Source organism: Vanellus vanellus, assembly GCF_965231255.1.
Source record: "Vanellus vanellus genome assembly, chromosome: 9".
Classification (NCBI taxonomy): Eukaryota; Metazoa; Chordata; class Aves; order Charadriiformes; family Charadriidae; genus Vanellus; species Vanellus vanellus.
Window position 1 is genome coordinate 25,065,292 of NC_138914.1, and position 18,269 is coordinate 25,083,560.

The 18,269-nt window shown below is 39.0% G+C and overlaps 1 protein-coding gene across 2 annotated transcripts in view; it reads right to left on the bottom strand.

The window, feature by feature from the left end:
* Positions 1-18,269, bottom strand: part of FAM120A (family with sequence similarity 120 member A) — a 52,866-nt gene that overhangs the window by 14,159 nt on the left and 20,438 nt on the right. For both annotated transcript variants that reach the window (XM_082487974.1, XM_082487973.1), the window contains exons 4-11: positions 18,071-18,199; positions 17,480-17,576; positions 16,218-16,318; positions 15,657-15,940; positions 14,149-14,236; positions 10,826-11,050; positions 6,980-7,154; positions 1,101-1,350 (exon numbers count right to left, since the gene is read on the bottom strand). In XM_082487974.1, coding sequence (XP_082344100.1) covers positions 1,101-1,350; positions 6,980-7,154; positions 10,826-11,050; positions 14,149-14,236; positions 15,657-15,940; positions 16,218-16,318; positions 17,480-17,576; positions 18,071-18,199 — 1,349 coding nt within the window. The remainder of the gene's footprint in view (positions 1-1,100; positions 1,351-6,979; positions 7,155-10,825; positions 11,051-14,148; positions 14,237-15,656; positions 15,941-16,217; positions 16,319-17,479; positions 17,577-18,070; positions 18,200-18,269) is intronic.

Below are 18,269 nucleotides of genomic sequence, written 5' to 3' on the forward strand. Positions count from 1 at the left end.
TGGATTTGGATACTTCTAAAAATAAAATTAAAAATAAAGATTAATGGTCTTTATAAAAAAGACTAATGATAGAAGGACCTTGTGAACATGTTTTCCAGATAACACATTACTCAGATATTATCTAGTCAGTGAGCTTTATGCTCATCATGTCTTAATGAACAACAATTCATACATGCTACATGTCACAGGAGAGAAACATGCTGTCCAAATGAATGAGGAGCTCGGCTTTAAGATACGATTTGGACTGTTTTTTGTATACTTACTATTCTAGAAGGAGAAAAAGAAAGGAGTCTTAGTGCTCAAAGGGCAAGACGAAGTACAACAGAACCGAAGACAAATTTACCACTCTCAAAACCAGCCTAAAATTTCTCACGTGCAACATGCTAACCTTGAATTCTGCCAAATTTATAAGCTAGCGATATTGAAATAATCACCCCTTTCCAAAAAGGTAAGCATCTCCCAGTTCCTCAGTCAATTTTTCAATCTGAAAATTAAACGGGTAAGTATTTTGGACCTTGTGACCTTCTCTTTGAAAAGCTGAAGTACGGAACTAATATTTCAACTGTTGGTTATCATCATCTCAACTAGATGAGCAATTCTAGCGCGGGGCTTCTCACGCACAATAAGCACAGTATCCTTCACATGAACTTTGCAGCCTGGTCCGCCGCTATGCAGCTGTTCTCTGAAGAACTCTCTTTCGCTTTACAACTTCGCCAACGCAGCCTACGAGACCTCAAACGGTATTTTTAGTAAGTTGAAGCCTGGAGCATAGTAAGAGTAAACTAATTCAAACACTCCAGTGGCCGCTTTGCAGCACAAGGGTTTTTTTTCCTCCTCCCTTCAGTCCTCTAGAGACTGAAGAAAGAAACATTAAATATACTGAATATACAGCATTCTTAAATTGAACATATTGAATATACAGTCTTAAAAGACTCACGGCAGCAATGTTCTAAAACCAAAACAACCCCCTTCTCCTAGTGACGTTACAAATGCGAATTAACACTTTCTATACTCATGGTTTAATACAAAGTTAAACATGTCAGAGAGGTGACACAGTAAAACCTTTCCCTTATTCTGTTTTACCTTAAGGTGACACTGACCTTAGTACACAACAGAGCACCATAAGATGAGTGGGCACATTAGTTGGATTGAGCATTGCTGGTGTATCTGATCTCATACAGGCCAAAAATGCCCTCATTCTTCGGTTCTTGTCTTCTACTGCTTTTCCCAGCCACAGCTTCTTCAGATTAGGACAGGTCCATTCCCTGAAGGCAAGTGCTTCCACCAGCTCAGGGGTTTGAGGCGATTTTCCTTTGTAAGCAGCCCATTCTTTAATTATCACTGGTGAAACTACAAAACAGCAACAAAGGAAAGAAAACATTCCGAGTTAAAAAGCAGCACCTACTTAAAACTTTGTATGCAAGAGATTTTGATCCAAAAAGCATCGCTCAGATTGCAATAGATACCAATGTTCTAGATTACATTGCCAAAAAGGTAAATCAAACTCTGAATGGACCACCTTTCAATTGTCATCACTTACAGACGAAGTGCACACGACCAAGATACTAAGAACACTACATTATTATTTTCAAATTAATATAAAACATAAAGGAACTACATGTATTTTTTCTAAAACACACAGCATAATTTGAAAATGCTCTTTCCCCCTAAAATATCTGTCGCTCATCAAAAACATACAGTGATAAATAAAAATAGTACATAACTACAACTATATTCCATATGTGGTGTATTAAGAACACTATGATCCTAGTGATTTTATTCAAATCAAATTTAGAACTTATGTTATACTTGGTTGTAGTTGTTGCGATGGAATCGGATCTCAAACGTGGGTGGGTTTCAGGGATTTTTTTGCCTAAAAATTTTTTAAAAAAATTATTTTACATAACCCTTTCAAATTCCTGCACTGCTTTCTATTAAGAGGTTAGTATTTTTGTGTCTGCTAAGCTCCCTGTCGTCCACATCAAACCAAAAAACTGTTCAAGTCTGTATGGCTGCTACATCATCTCCCTTTTTTATGTTTGAAGGCAACTACAACAGAGCAAGAGTTTAAAAAAAAAAAAATAAAAAAAATTCAAGACTGAGAAATTATACCTTTGGCCTTGGAATGACCCCAAATGTGACACAGCTCAAAATTTGTCTGCACCCTTCTTAACTCAGCGCCCAGTTATGCAGTGTGGAAAGACTCAAGGAGCTCGTTAGTGAAGCTTCAGGTTACAGCCCGGAGAGATTCATGGCAGGAGCACAGCCCTGCTCTTTCTGCTAGAAAGCTTTCTGTTACAGACGGAGAAAGAGTACTGCTGGTGCCAGGACAGCCCTTACAGTGACAAGGTCTCCTTCAGCAACCAGGCATCAGCCTTACAAGGAATTTTATAGCTCGGGGCAGGCAAACCGTGGCAGAGCTGATGATTAGGATTAAAAAAAAAGAAGCTCCAGAACCCCTCAAAACACTCTCATGCTTTTCCGGAATAAAACTACTGCAGCATTATAGCTACATTTCAGAGAGCTGGGGCTAAGTTTTACAAAGATAACATGCAGCAATGAAAATAAATATTCTGATATTTTTAGTTGGTAGCCTCACTACAAAATCATGTTCTATTTTGGTTGCCACCAAGCTATAGAAGATGGGTTTTAACTGCCAGTAGAACCACGCTGTGATTTGTGCACCGCTTATCACAAGGCTGTTCACTTTTTTAGGCCTGGGACAGCAAACACGACAAAATAAAAGGATGTATTTTACATCCTTTCAAAGACCCGGTTAATTGCTTTAGGTCTCAGAAGCAAGAGAGACTTTTGGATCAAAACTTCTTAGCTCTCAGCAAACAGACAGGAAACACCATGAGGTGTTTCAGTTAACTGCGTTAACAGTTTAATCTGTTAGCAGTTAAAAACCCCAAACTGTTGACAATTGACATAAAATAGTTGTTTGTGTTTCAGAGTTCTTTTTTTCTTTCCTTCAACCTCCTTTTGACAACGGAGGCAATATTCCTCGCTACACTCCATTTCTTGGTTTGGATGCAGATGCAAATTCCATGTGCACACCCCATCAGATGAGCACCAGTTCCTCAGCTTCTAAAACTCCTGTACCAGCAGACAGCAGCAAGCGTTTCTTTCATATATATTTCACACATAAAGACCTTAAGCTTAGAAGAAGGGAATATTTGATGTCTAGGTTTTCTACCTGCAATCCTACATTTCAACATTCAAATTTGGTTCAAAGCTTTTAATCTGGGGACGACAACTTTTACGACCCTACAAGATTAAGGCCACAGGAAGAGTAACTCAGTTGCTCTCAAAACATACCGTCTTCAGTAACATGCCATCTGTAGAGGTCACAGTGGAGATGCACCCTGGCGTCAAAATTTTGCAAAGTAATGGTTATTATGGGAAAGGTAACCATGCTTCTTGCAGAATGGTTTAATACGAAGGTCACTCTAGCGGCCCAGCAAAAGGTACCCTCTGACTGATGGCGATGAGGAATTACAGCTGTATCAGTTGATAAGTGACTAGCACTGGTCACCCAAATTTAGCATTTAAAGTAACAGGTGAATCTAGGACTTGTCTATACCCACTTATTTCTCCAGAGCATTTCTTACACCTTTGACAGCTCTGTACTGGGACTGCTGCCAAAACCATGGTCTCCCTCAAACACTGAGGATCTGTGTCCTCAGAGGAACCCTTTGTGTTCTCTTCCCAGGACTTCCACTTGGAGATTGGCAAGGTCTACCCCAAAGACCACATTAGCTACAATGGACACTCAGCATCAGAGTGTGTTCACCCACAAGATCCCAGTGCCAATTATACTGGTTTTCATACTAAACTTCTTCCTGCTGCTGATCAGCAGATTTAAACACTCCAAGTAGACTAAGCAGCTGCACAGTATATTGACATCTGCTTTGAACATCATCCGCACGACACTTTAAGGTCAATCCAAGTAAAAATGGGTCAGCATCAATCTGCATTAGGGTAACCAGCTTGAGAAACATGTGAATGCCATTCCAGGCTCTAAGGACATTAGCAACAGCATCCTGCCCCTCAAGCTGTCTGTTAGAGCCCTTGTTGCTAACCACAGCCCAGGTGGCTTTCGTATTCTCTTTGCATTTTCTTCATGAACTGAACCTGAGGTGTTGAGGTACCTAATACCACTAGAAGACAAGCTAGCTAATGCAGATTAATCAAGCCTCATTTTTAACCTTATAATCCTCACTAACAGCACAGCTTGAGCTAAGCATGCTTGATTTTGCAGAAGGGCTACTGCCCAAGATACAGCTTTCCTTTTTGGCAGAAACCGCATCAGCTGAATATCTCCTCGATGGAGAACAGTACATCACAAGGTGGCTGGGCTTAAAATAACAAACCTTTGGATCCAACCAGGAGTTATGACAGCTTGTACAAGTGTGCATTTTTTCCACAGAGTGGAAAGGGCAGATGGTTTCATCTACACATATGATTTCTCAGAACATGGGAAATAACCCGTTTCAGAGCTTGGAAAGGAGAGCAAGTCAGACACTGGGCTTCCGTCTCCTCAGAGTGCAGCCAGCGCTGTGCCCTCAGCAGTAAAAGCACGATCAAGAACTTTGTGATTCAGCTTTTCATATCCTCTGGGAGCAGACATAAGGACATGCACAGCAAATACATTACTTAGCAGACAATTATCACTGAAGAACCTCACTGACTACCTCTGTTTTTATTGGCTTTTCAACTACGTAAAAATAATAGTGATTTACAAGGCAGAAGTCATCCATTTTAGGAAAGATCCATTATTTTGCTGTCTATGTATTTCACAATTAATACTGACGTGTCAGTTAATTATGTATTTTCCATAGCCTCCTATAACCCTCGCATGCAATATACTTGCAAATTATTCATGCACAATTATTATGTTGCCAGTGTTACGGCTTGCACAACAAAGATGACAGGATGTTAGATATTAATATATTCATTACCTCTCTACATAAACCTTAAGGGGAACATAAATGTCTTTAGAAATTAATTTCTTAATTCTCTTAACATCTCAATTCTTACATTTTCTCTAAATTGTCTTCATTATGGTGTTTCATAACTTATGCGTTTTTGAGAGGGGCAAAAAACCAAAAAGACACTGAAGGAGAATCAACATCACCAGTTCATTACAGCCTGGGTCCTCAGAAAAGTTAGCAAGAGCTAGTAAGTATGACTAATTGATCCGAGATATCTACTCTTGCCGCTTAAAACACTATTCTCTCTTTGCGTCTTTTTGCATCTTGCACAGCCTGGCCAATTCTTGCTATTTTGTTAAGAGGTGACCAAAATAAATGTGCTCCCTGCAGTGCAGCCCTTTCAAACCACATGCTTGCATCTCAGCTCAAATCCATCGTTACTAGCATCGTTAGCCTTGCAGTGAAGCAACTAACTTTTGGGCAGACATTCAAGTATTTATTTTTTTTTCTATTTTTTGAAGAGCGTGGTCAGTCCTAAGATAGAAGAAGTAGGTCAGTAGCTGAACATGTCCTGCAGCAAGATTTGCTGGAGCTCCTGTAACTAAACCAAGTCAGCAGTAGCGTTCTTAGCCTCCACTGAGAATAAACCTCTGAAAAGCAGTATAAATGAAGAGAAAATAGAGATTATATAGGTTTCCCCAGTAGCCTGTAGAGAACATAACAGGTTTACAAGACAAAAACATGCTGAAAACTGAAGCAGACCTTCAGCACTCAGCTATTTCACAACTACCAACATTGTTGTACACTTTTAAGGACAGAAGTCTAATGAGGATAACTGAATACTACAAATAATGTCACTATTTTCATCCTGAAATAACCTTGTAGCCTGAAATACTACTATGTTGTGCGAGTTTAAAGCATTAAGAAGTTTGTGACAATATGCGTGCTGAGATATTATTCAAACAGGATAAATATTAATTCCCACAAAATAACTGGCTACAATAAACAGTTTTTCGAACAACACTGGAAGATTATCATGTTGACTATGAATGTACAAAAACTTTTCACAGTTAAAAATGGAAAGAGAAAAGGAAATGAACATAAAGGCTACAACGGATTCTTATTTTTATCCTTTTACACAGGAAGACTGTGAATGATGCTTTCATACATTCTAAATCTGATTCTTAAATTTAGTCTAGTGACAGCAGACGCCAATATATAAATACTTCTGCTGCTGCTCCCATCCACTTAATGCGTTAGCATTCCTTTAACCTTTCTAAGATGCTACTGTAAAGTTCAATCATTTCCTTGTATGCATTTCATTATAAGAAAAAACAGTGCAGAATGAGGAGGTTGAATTTTCTGCAATGACAGTAATTCCTGGAAGCAGAATACTTAAAAAGACAACTTCCAGATGAATACGAAGATTAACATCCACCCCTCTGAATTAGCAAAAGGATCTTTTGATGAGTCTGTGTGCAAAAGTTTAGTCTGACTTCACCCAGGTCTGCCTTTACTTATGTTACACCTCACTTTTGTGGATTTTACACCAAGTTTTTATATGCCAATACCTGAAAGATACTAGAGACTTGCACATTTCACTGAACTACACTTAATTACACAGTTGGGTTGGTAAATTAAACATATGCACCTCTCATTTTTGAAAAAAGTATGCAAATTTGTATCCATGTGCACAGAATAGAAGTTTCCAATAATCAAGTTCTGACATATACTTTGAAAATTAAATCACAAACTGACATTTCTTGCTGCAAGCCTGATAGCAGCTTGAGCACACGTTTTAAAACAAACCCCAGAGCTTGCTTAGAAATGGTGATGTTTATACTTAAACTACTACAGGAAATAAAATTTCAAATTAACCACATCTTTTTCTATTATCCATGGATCAAATAAGGCATAAATTCCTCCAGCGATAGCTAGACCGATGAAATCTTAATACATATTCTCATTCAAATCACGGTACGAATGGATATGAAAACACAGCAAAGGGAAGAGAAATAAAGCATGGATTCTACAGTACATACATTCTGGTGGAAGTCTGTTCTTTCTAAAAGCGAGTCTTTCAGTTTTCTTTCTGCTTTCTGCCAAACTAAACAGGACTCCGTAAACATACTGACGAACTGGCCTATAAAGAAGAGCAGCAGGAGGCAGGTCTTTGTTGGCTTCATCTTCTATAGAAACAGCAATTTTGATTTCACCCTTTTGCATGAAAGAAAGCAGAAAAACATGACACATTATAGCAAACAAAGTATTTAGAAATGCACGGTAACTCAATACAGCTCTACTATAAATCTCATCTAGACAAGACAAATGTGATTCAGCAGTAATGTGGATTTTATGTATGTGAAGGTAACACCACAGGAGGATTACCCCGCAATCTACTTGCTTTACTCCAACAAGTCTCCAGGCTCTGATTATCCCTGTTGCTCCCCTCTTTCTCCATCACACACCTTTTCTTTTTTTGTCTGGACTGTCTCCAGGTGAGGATTACCTAAATATTGATCTTCAAAAAGGGATACTTTGAAGAGTGAAATAGTACCCAAGAAAATACAGTAATGTGCTTAAAGACAGTCAGAGCACATTTCAAGCTGATCTAAACTTAAGACTATTCATGCTAAAATCACCAGTCTTTTTGGTGCAAGGATTTGAAACAACATTGAGGACTCATTGTCAAAAAAAAAAAAAAACCAACAAAAAAACAACTGGGAATTACATACGTAAAGTTGGTTTTGCATGTATATAAAGCTTTAACTTTTTATACTTTTTCAGAAAAAAAGCATGAAAGAACCTTCCAGCATTCTCCTTCAAAACAGCAGCAATATTCTACGTTTTCTGTGTCTGCACCTCCAAAACTGTTAAGATTTTCTTGGAAAACAACTGACTTCACTGTATTGGTCCCATACACTAGCCCGTATTCTCAACAGTGACAAGCAAGCGCTCCATTTTGCTACTTTCACTTGAAAAAACATTTAAACTGTCCCAGTAATGAATACCACAAGAGGCAGCTTGGAGTGACTACATTAGGATATTGTCAGGTTTAACTCAGATAACGCTACTTTAGGTACAAGGTATGTCTGAAAGGTCTCTATACATAACAGCAACATAACCTGGAACACCTCTACATGCCAATTTCATAATTATACCACATTTATCTGTCAGTGTACCCATGGTATACTTTAGGTTCCCTGCACGTACTTGCTCAAAAGCATTATAGATAGTGGGGGAAGAAAACCAGTCTTACGTAGTACTGATTTACTTTTGACACAGCCATCTCTAGTTTGACTTTTTTTCTCTCTGTCAGGAGTGGATTTCTCGAATCACAGAATCATCTAGGTTGGAAAAGACCTTTAAGATCATTGAGTCCAACCATCAACCTAACACTGCCAAACCCACCACTAAGCCATGTCCCTCAGCACCACGTCCGCCTGTCATTTACATCCCTCCAGGGATGGTGACTCCACCACTTCCCTGGGCAGCCTGTTCCAGTGCTTGATAACCCTTCCGGTGAAGAAATTTTTCCTAATATCCACCCTAAACCTCCCCTGGCACAACTGCACAACTTGAGGCCATTTCCTCTTGGCCTATTGCTTGTTCCTTGGGAGAAGAAGCGGACGCCCCCCTTGCTACACCCTCCTTTCAGGCAGCTGTAGAGAGCAATAAGGTCTCCCCTCAGCCTCCCTTTCTCCAGGCTGAACAATCCCAGGTCCCTCAGCTGCTCCTCACAAGACTTGTGCTCCAGACCCCTCACCAGTTCCGTTGCCCTTCTCTGGACATGCCCCAGCACCTCAGTGTCTTTCTTGACATGAGGGGCCCAAAACTGAACACAGCACTCGAGGTGGGGCTTCACCAGTGCCAAGTACAGGGGGATAATCACTGCCTCAGGCCTGCTGGCCACACTGCTCCTGATACAGGCCAGGATGCCGTTGGCCTTCTTGCCCACCTGGGCACACTGCTGGCCCATATTCAGCCGGTTGTCCACCAACAACCCAGGGCTTTTTCTGCCGGGCAGTTTTCTGCCACTCTGCCCCAAGCCTGTAGCGCTGCGTGGGGTTGGTGTCCAAGGCCAGGACCCGGCACTTGGCCTTGTTGAACCTCACACCACTGGCCTTGGCCCATCCATCCAGCCTGTCCAGATCCCTCCGTACAGCCTTCCTACCCTCCAGCAGATCAACACTCCCACCTAGCTTAGTGTCCTCTGCAAACTTACTGAGGGTGCATTCAATCACCTCATCCAGGTCATTGATAAAGATATTAAAGAGAACCGGCCCCAGTACTGAGCCCTGGGGAACACTGGATTTCACTCGATTCGCCACCACTCTGGGCACAGCCATCCAGCCAGTTTTTTACCCAGACAAGAGTACACCCACCCAAGCCATAAGCAGCCTGTTTCCCCAGCAGAAAGCTGTGGGAAACAGTGTCAAAGGCTTTACTGCAGGCATTTAATTTGGTTCTTCCCATTGTGAGATATGTATTAAATATCAAGTAGTATTTAAATGTACTAGAACATTTGGCTATGCAAAGTATGAAACAGAACTAGCATCAATGGTCTTCATATTCATACACCTTTTGATTCTTCCCCACTTTTCTTCGGTAAAGAAGTGTAAGAGGACAGCAATATGAACTGTAACAGGACAGCAATACAAGCTACGGTGCAAAACAAACACATGGGAAATAGGAAAGCCAAAAGCTCAACCTTGGTGCAGAAACTTCTCTTTCAGATCCCTGCCTACGGTCCTTAGTTTTCTGGACTGGACTTTTAAGATGAATACAAGTTAACAGGAATGTGGACAATGCCATTTTGCTAGATGCCGTACAAATATGTACATTGAATGGGCTTGATGTATGAGAAACGGTACTAAGTGTTTTGAACACTAAAGAGGAGGAAGATTAAAGTTGTCTCCTCCTGGGACTCATCTGTTTGCACTTAGAAGGAACAATGAACTTAAGTCTTTTGGAACTAGTTAAGTCGCACACAGAATTGTGCAGGAAAACCGCTGCTCTGGCTCCTTCCCGATTCAAAACAAAGCAGAGTTCAGCAGCCTCCAGACACTCCGAGGCAGGTTATCACTACCCACTTCTGTAAGAAGCTCTCCAATTGCCTTCCAAGGTGTCCTCATGTGGCCATTCAGGTAGATTATTTTTTTTTTTACTGGACACACTGAGCAGACAGTGTCCTAGGTTGTGTGAAAATGTCTGCAGCTTACCTGGGATGTGAAGGTTTGCACATAAAATAGCCAAACAAAAAAAAAAAAAAAAGAAAACCCAAAAGCCATCAGAAATGTACTGCCAAACTAAAATGAACAAAAATTCAGAACATCGAGTGCATCTATAATTACATTTTAGCATTATATAAAAGGGGTTTCCTATAGCTGCTATGTTTCCATCAGGGCTAGCTACCAGGGATGGGAGGGATCAGACTGTGAGGGAAAACAATCTAAGTGTTTCTGAACACTGAAAATAGAAAAGACTTGGCACAGACACCAAAGCACATAGGCAGGATTTTTTAGATGGAAATGGACTCTATATAAAAAAAAACAAACACCACACACGCACACATATATACACACACATACACAGACATATATACACACATGCATAGAGATGTAAAAATATCTACACATATTCAGGAAACGCGATTCATTTTTAAAGTAAACTCTTCTAGTTACAGTCATCTCATATTTATTGGAACAATGTACCACACCAGATCAGTGCTTAGAAAACAGGAAAAAAAGGTTAGAAGCACTAAAAATGGAGCAGAACTCAAAGCATTAAAAAGGATGTAAATTTATGATACTCTTTAGCCAGAAATGTAAGTGCAATTATCTTTACAGAATCGTTATTTCACAGTACATAATTTTTAAATGTCATACCTTGGTTAGGACATGAAAGATGTAGGGATACATTAACCCCTTCTTGTGCCTGTGTTCTGCCACTCTTAATACTTCAGGTGCTACAGGAGGTAATGGAGGGGTAGTAATATCCATGTGGTTTCTGGTGGGCATTGACAACAGGCATGGGATTTGTGGATTACTGGTTTGATTCCCTTTGCCATCAGCTGCCTGACTTCCTGAAGAAGCACTAGAGGAACCTTCTGCCTGTAACAGAACATACAAAAAAAAAAAAAAAAAAAAGCGCTTTTTAAATTTGTACGGAAACATACCAGGAGATCAGCCAAGAGAAACAGCACATTTCCTTCACTCACAATGAAAATAGTAAATCTTGACATCATGTTGTATCAGTATGTAGAATACATTATCCAAAGCTGGCTACAAGATTTGCAGAAAATGTAAACTTTCAGCCATTGTTTGCTAGAAGCAAATGACTGAATAAATAAGTATTATGGTAAAGCTTTAACTCATTAACAGCAACAGTAACTATTATTTTCTTTTTTTTTTTTATTGGCACAATACAAAAGGGGAACTGATGACCTCTTAATGAAATGTGAATGACCTCTTAACGAAGTATTTCCAAGACACTATCAACTAAATGGGTTAACTGACAGTCACAAAGTCTGTAATGTCTCTAGGCTTCCATCAACACATCCCTTCTCAGTCCGCATTTCTAAATAAAGCAGGAAAAACTACACAGTTCAATTTAAAGACATTTAAAATATATAGTATCTGAACTCAAAAGCCTTATGTTTTGTGGTGTTTTGGTTGTTTTTTTTTTTTTAAACATAAAATTCTTTTCTCTGAGAAGAAGATTGAAGAGAAAATGGCAATGTTTTCTGACTGCAAGATTAAAGTGGCATTTTTATTCCGTTTCTAGAAATGTAGTTCAGAGATTTATAGGAAAAGCACGATGCATAAAAATATACTGTAAACCTTCCAGTGAATGAGCCTTTTGTAAGCATTTATGTTGCACCTCTCATAGATACTACCAAAAGAAGTAGAGTGCATTCCTAAAATTCCTTGTCTTCAAAACCGAAAGCTGTTTTTAGTTTTAAGAGTTCATACTAGTTTCATGCCTATAAACCATCATAATAATATTAAAAACTTTTGGGACTGAAATTTAATTTGTTCACTTGATGATACATCATGCATGAGTATTTTCATAATTTGTGTAGAAAATTTCACATGCTTCCTAAGACTTTAAAAAGCAAAGCTGCAACAGAAATGGCCAAAGCCATGAAATCCCACAGAACAAGTAAAAAAAAAAAAATAGGCCCAAACAAGCTCAGCTTTTTCACTTCAGGTTCTTCTGAAAAATATAAACCTGCATGTAAAACCAACGGAAAAACCCCACACAACCTCCAAAAACCTTCCCTAGGAAGGGGTATATTAGTAAAAATATGCTGTAGCCAACTATCAAAGGGGCAACATTATTTTCGGATGACATTTTAAGCACATAAAGAGGACATTACTGAAAGATCATATTTTAGAGCTGGCAATCCAGACTTCATTTTATTTATCAAAACAAAACTGCCCATTGCTGGGGGCACAGAGGGAAGATGACAAAAAAAACTTAAATGACAGCAATGCTTTCCCCATTTGCACTACCCAGGTTCTTCCTGGATGTGCTCCAGCAGTATTCAAACACCTGAGCTGAGAAACAACCACATTTAAAAGTTTGTTGGTTTTTTTTCTCTTGAGTAATATACATCCACCCAAAGAAGATGAGCATACCTTTGTCATGTACAATCACGCAGTGAGACAACTATGAGCAAGGAATTTTGACATTTAAGTCAAGTGAAAGGAGTGCCAAGATTGCCGCTGTCTGATCTACGCTAGATTTTCAGCACTTTAAATTACCTCAGAAATTCACATAGGTCATTCAGTTGAAATCTTCAGGAAGTATTTCTTGGTTTTAATCACTAATATGTACCTCTCTAGGAAATTAGTTCGTCTACAAAATGTACTTAAAATCCTCCCTGTCATGCTCAACAGATGCAACTGTCTTCTCCTGCTACTGAAGGCTGAGAAAGTGGTTTGATATTAAAAAAAAACAGTAAAACTCCCAAGCATTTATACATTAAATTGGATGCCTACATCTCTTGGAAAGCATAATCACTGCTTCTACAGCTCTAACTCTGCACGTAGGACGACAGGCGGGCAGACATGCCGTGCAGCCTGTCCCCCCCGCCCATCGCCCAGCTCCAGGGGAGGCACCGCCGCTGCTCTGGCTGCTCCCCTCCTCGGCAGGACACGGGGCTGTGCCGCACACATGCAGGGCTGCAGCTGGCACGCACCAGGCTTTGTACGTGGCCCGTAATACAGAGAAAAAAGGAATGTAATAGGTCAAATTAGCATTTGCACATGGTGACTAATCCACAGGCAGATACAGTTATCGTATGGGGCGTAGCCTGCAAAAATAATAACCACTGATAGATGAAATCATCAGCTTGATATTTTAAGCACAAAGCCCAAGTTTACTGGAATTTCTATGCCAAAGGGACAGGGAAAATGTTCTGTTTGTCTGCAGCATAAGTAACTCGTGATTGGGTTTTTTTGACACAAAATTAACAGTTGGTGTACAGCTCCATCACAAAGACACAGAGATATTCAGCGCAAATGCGTTGAACGTTCTTTCCAAAAGCGGTTCAAACTTGGAACACAGACCATCATACTCTTCATTTGACTATGGTGTTACATCCTGAAGAAACTTAACAGGATAATATTAAGTCTTTATCAAGGGCTTAGGTATCCCATCCTTACTTAGTTAAGTAGCAATACACTTTTAACTGGTCCCATGAAGCTACTTTAATATGTATTATATGACATTTATACCAGGTGGTTATAAAGGACTTGTACGCCTCAGCTGAGCTTTAATACACCTACAATGGTCTGTGGCTTAACGTTGAAAAGTGTTAGAGCTGTCCCCACTACACTGTAGCTTATACAGAACCCACAGACACTTAGACTGCTATAGTCCTTAGTAAAAATCAAAATAACACACTACCGTAAACACGGATAGCAATACTTAAGGATGAGATTGTTAGCTAAAGAGTGAACAAGTTTATTGGTTTCTTTCTATCTTATATTCTAACACATTCTATTCAATTTTCTTTTTAATGTATGTGCTAAAATATCCCTTGGAAAACTTCTTACTGTACTTTAAAGCTGTTGTTTTGTAACTCACAAAAATGTGTAAAAGTTTACACTAAAACCTACAGCTCAATATGAAAAATTGAGAATTTTCTGTAAAGCTTTAATACAAAATAATCAATTGTGATGTTTGGAACTTAAGGAATTACCTTTGTTTGGTCTCCCAGCTCTCCACGCGTTTGACTTTCTGACTGGGTTCCTGGTTTTTCCCAGCCTATTTTGTTCCCACTGACATGGCTGAAGGACGACATAAAGAAAAACATCGTATTAAAGTGCTGTTTAAGATACAATGAGATAAAACCTTGGTGACTGCTACTGTAACTATGGGCCAGAGACTCTGATTTTAAGGGATGTTATGTATTAGAAATGTCAATTTGCAGGAGTCTTGAAGAGACTTTAAATACCAACTTTTATTAATTTACACTATGTCAATGTTTACATTGTATTTAAAAGCTGTATATGACAATGAGTGAAAAATGTTCATGCAGGAAAGATTCTTGATTGAACTTTAAATACTTGTCACTATGCCGAGTAATTTCCCTCAATTGGAAGACTATTTCTACAAACTGTGATATAAGTGACACTGCCTAGATTTCAGTTTCTAAATTTATTCAAAATTTATTGCACAAAATGCATAAGGCAACACTATAAAAACTGCCAAAAATACTGTTTTTTCTAAAGCAGGTACATTTCCAGTTCTACACTGCATGGAAGCCATGCAAACTCACTTGATTTACTAAGCAAAACGCATGATAATATTTGAAGCTGCTGGAATACCTAAAAAAGCAAAGTCCAAGCCGTCGTGTGTAATCGTAGACACACTCAGAATGTAATACCCAGTAGCAACATACTTATACTATTACGCACAACCCCAAACTTTTCAAGGCAATCACAGACCCGCTAAAGCCCCGGGCTCCGATTCTCTCACAGTAAGCGACTACACCTAACAAGACAAAAGTAAACACAAACCGCCTGCCTTCAAGTTGCCTCTTCGTAGGTCAGCAAGCAGTAATTAAACGAAAGCCTGCACAACTTTATTGCCAAGGACAGACATACGATCTAGTGGGAAGTCAGAAATACTTGTGCAGTAAATAAGGCGCAGCAGTAGAAGAGAACAAAAAACAATTTCACTGCTGCTTTGTTCCACACATCGCCTGTCAATGAGGGCTCTTCAGTCACTGTCCTAAACAGTGAATTTCTGACATTCACACCCGGTTTCTTTGCAAAGCCACATTATCCCAAAATTTAAGAAGTGTAAACACTACAAACGCAGTTAAGTTTCATAGTTTTTAGCTACTGAAATTTTAATGAATTATACTGTGCAGTAGGAATATTTCTTTTATACAAAGTAAAGAACTCGAAGGCTTTATGACATTTACCAAAATCTCACTCTCTCCTTTCTTCAATAAAACATTAAGGGCACAAATGGAAAAACACCCAGCATTATTTGGTTTTGGATTTCCGCTTGTTAAGGAACAAGGCGTCTCGAGCGAACCATGGATGTGTTTGCAGTCATAGTGACCTAAAACTATTTTCTGAAGGTCTATCATATCACTAGTATGCAGATTTCTTACTTTCAGGATGCTGGCGAACGATTTTGAAAATAAATTTATTTTAACAGAAGCCAAGTAAGAAAACATCCTCATGAAAAACTTACTTCACTGCACCTCCATTGCCTTCATCGTTGTCGGAGGACGAAGATGTAGAAGAGGCAGGAAAATAGGTTGAATCCACATGATTAGGGCTCCCACTCTGAGCTGGATTTATTGGAGAAGATCGTTCATACAATGGTGTATGTTTTCCTTCGTGAGGAATGTTACTGTAGTTGTTCTGCTCAGAAAGACTTTTTCCACCTGTTTCCAAGGTGATGGCTGGCTCAGAGAGACTATATGGGTATGGACCCTGACCTTGGGCCCCACCCTGATTGGACATCTGCTGGGCCTAAAATAAAGTGAAGGTAATGAAAAGGCTTTTCTTTTAAAACAAAATACATTATTTCATCAAGTAGCATTTTCCAAAACGTCCACATTACATCTCAGCCATTTTGGACATCCACAAAAATTGTTCTACTGGAGCCTGTGGCATCACTATAGTTCCTTCAGACTTAATCAGTGAACACCCATGCTAAAAAAAGTTAGATACACCTTTCCCACCTAGATTTTCCTTTGATGAGCACAGCAGGTTTCTCCCAAGGAGAAGGGCAGAGGGCTATACTTACCACAGGTTTTGCTTGTAGTGAGGTCTGTGGAATGTTAAGCATCTGAGAAGGAACATATGGTGGCACTATCCCAGGCATACCAAACTGATTCGGTCTGGCTGCTGTATTGCAAATGGGAGGAGGGGAAAACAATAAGGAAAAAAAAAAAAAAAAACCAAACCGTGAAAAAAGCCCAAACACTCATGAAACCACTCGCTATTTGACACAAATGTTACCCTTGATATCCTTTTGCGTCTATGGTTAATTTACTCTTGTTCTGTTAGCGTTACTGTTTTCTAGTATACCTTTAAGTCAGTTTTGTTCGGTTTTGCCTTTCAATAAAATACTTCGCAGCTTATGAAGTCTATTTTACTTGTCTCACCTTCTCTCAGTTCTTTGTATGTCTCATTACCACACACTTCTATTCTACCTGGGAATCAAAGGAAGCTTAAAAGAAAAAAAGCCCAAGAGATGTCTCAATGAAGAAGCTGGCAAAAACAATGTCACGCAGGCACGGAATGCTGGCACTTTCTATCGTTTGAGTATTTGCCCTAGGGTAGCCTTAACGCCCTTTAAGGCAGGTCTTTGAATGTAAATAAACACCCCATCCCCCAAAAAAAAGAAGGAAAAATCTCTATTAGTAAACCAGTATCGTAACTGAAAATCTTTAGAAAATTTTAGCTCAATTTATGTTTCAGCGTTAAGAATGAGGTATGTGTACTACATCGTGTGATTATACAATTAATGTGTAAGCCTTGAGGATAATCTGCAATGCCAGAACAACTCGTGGCTGCAACTTAAACAGGTATGTTATGACATCAAAATAATCAAAAGGCTATAATGAGATTTCTTAAAACATGTCCAGTAAGTCCAGTGAGAAACAGGAAATATGTTCTTTGGAATAAAAATAGAAACTGTCTTCATGATTGGAACCCATCACCAGATTTCAGTTGTTTACAGCACCATACTCTCAAGTGCCCTAATGCTAAAACCGATGTAGCAATAGCTACAAAAAAAAAAAAAAAATCAATCCAGGTTGTTCTCCTCTTTTTTTTGGGGGGAAAGAACACAACCTCTATGCATATCCTACGAAAACCTTCTTTTGAAACCTCATATTTAAAGGTCAATGAAAATTGATATAAATATTTTTATATATAAACAAAAAAAAATACAAATAAAAAATATAAATATTTTTATAAGATCTTGCTAATACTACTATTGCTGACTTAGGGTTATCGCAGGTTTTAGTTAAAATGAAAAGCCTTATTTCTTTAATTACTTACCTAGGTAATGTGGTGGATGAAATGGCATAGGTTTATTAGTCGCTGAGTAATAAGCAACTGCTCGCTTAAATCGAGTCACTTTGTCATCTGTTCTAGACTAAAATAAAAAAAAAAAAAAAATCCGTCAGGAGCAAATCCAGGCATGTCATCCATACATCAGCATCTATACATCTATACACTAACATAGTTAATGTATACCATATCACATACAGTATTAACGCCTATGGACCCTTGAGGACTACAGCACAACTCCAGCGCAAGAAATATGTCGATCCATGTAAGGATAATGCTTGAAAATACTATCTTCACATACCACTTATTCTCAATGACAGCATACAAAGCCAGACTACAAAACCCTGTTGGTTATCAAGAATGTGACTTTAAAGCACTGAGGGTAAACGCAGTATTTTTACCTTTGGAAAGTGCAGAAAGTGAGATTAGCGTGTCTAAGACACGGCCTATACCAACAGATTTCTATTATCAACTGCTGCAAAACATTGTTTTCACACAATGCAATTCTTCAACACAAATGCACAGCACAATTGGTTTAAAAGAAAACGAAACAAAACAATATTTTGCTTTATACTTCACCTGTGAATGTTGAAAAACATCTTTTGCTATGGCATCCAAATCAGTGGTGTCCTGAATATTACGGACGTAGTCAGCTACGGCTTTGATCACTACGTCACAAGGTGGTAAAACTAACTGGTGAGCACGTACCTAGGCAAACAAACATACACACCAGTATGAAATAACAGGGTAGCCCACGATACTTCAGTTACACAGCAGA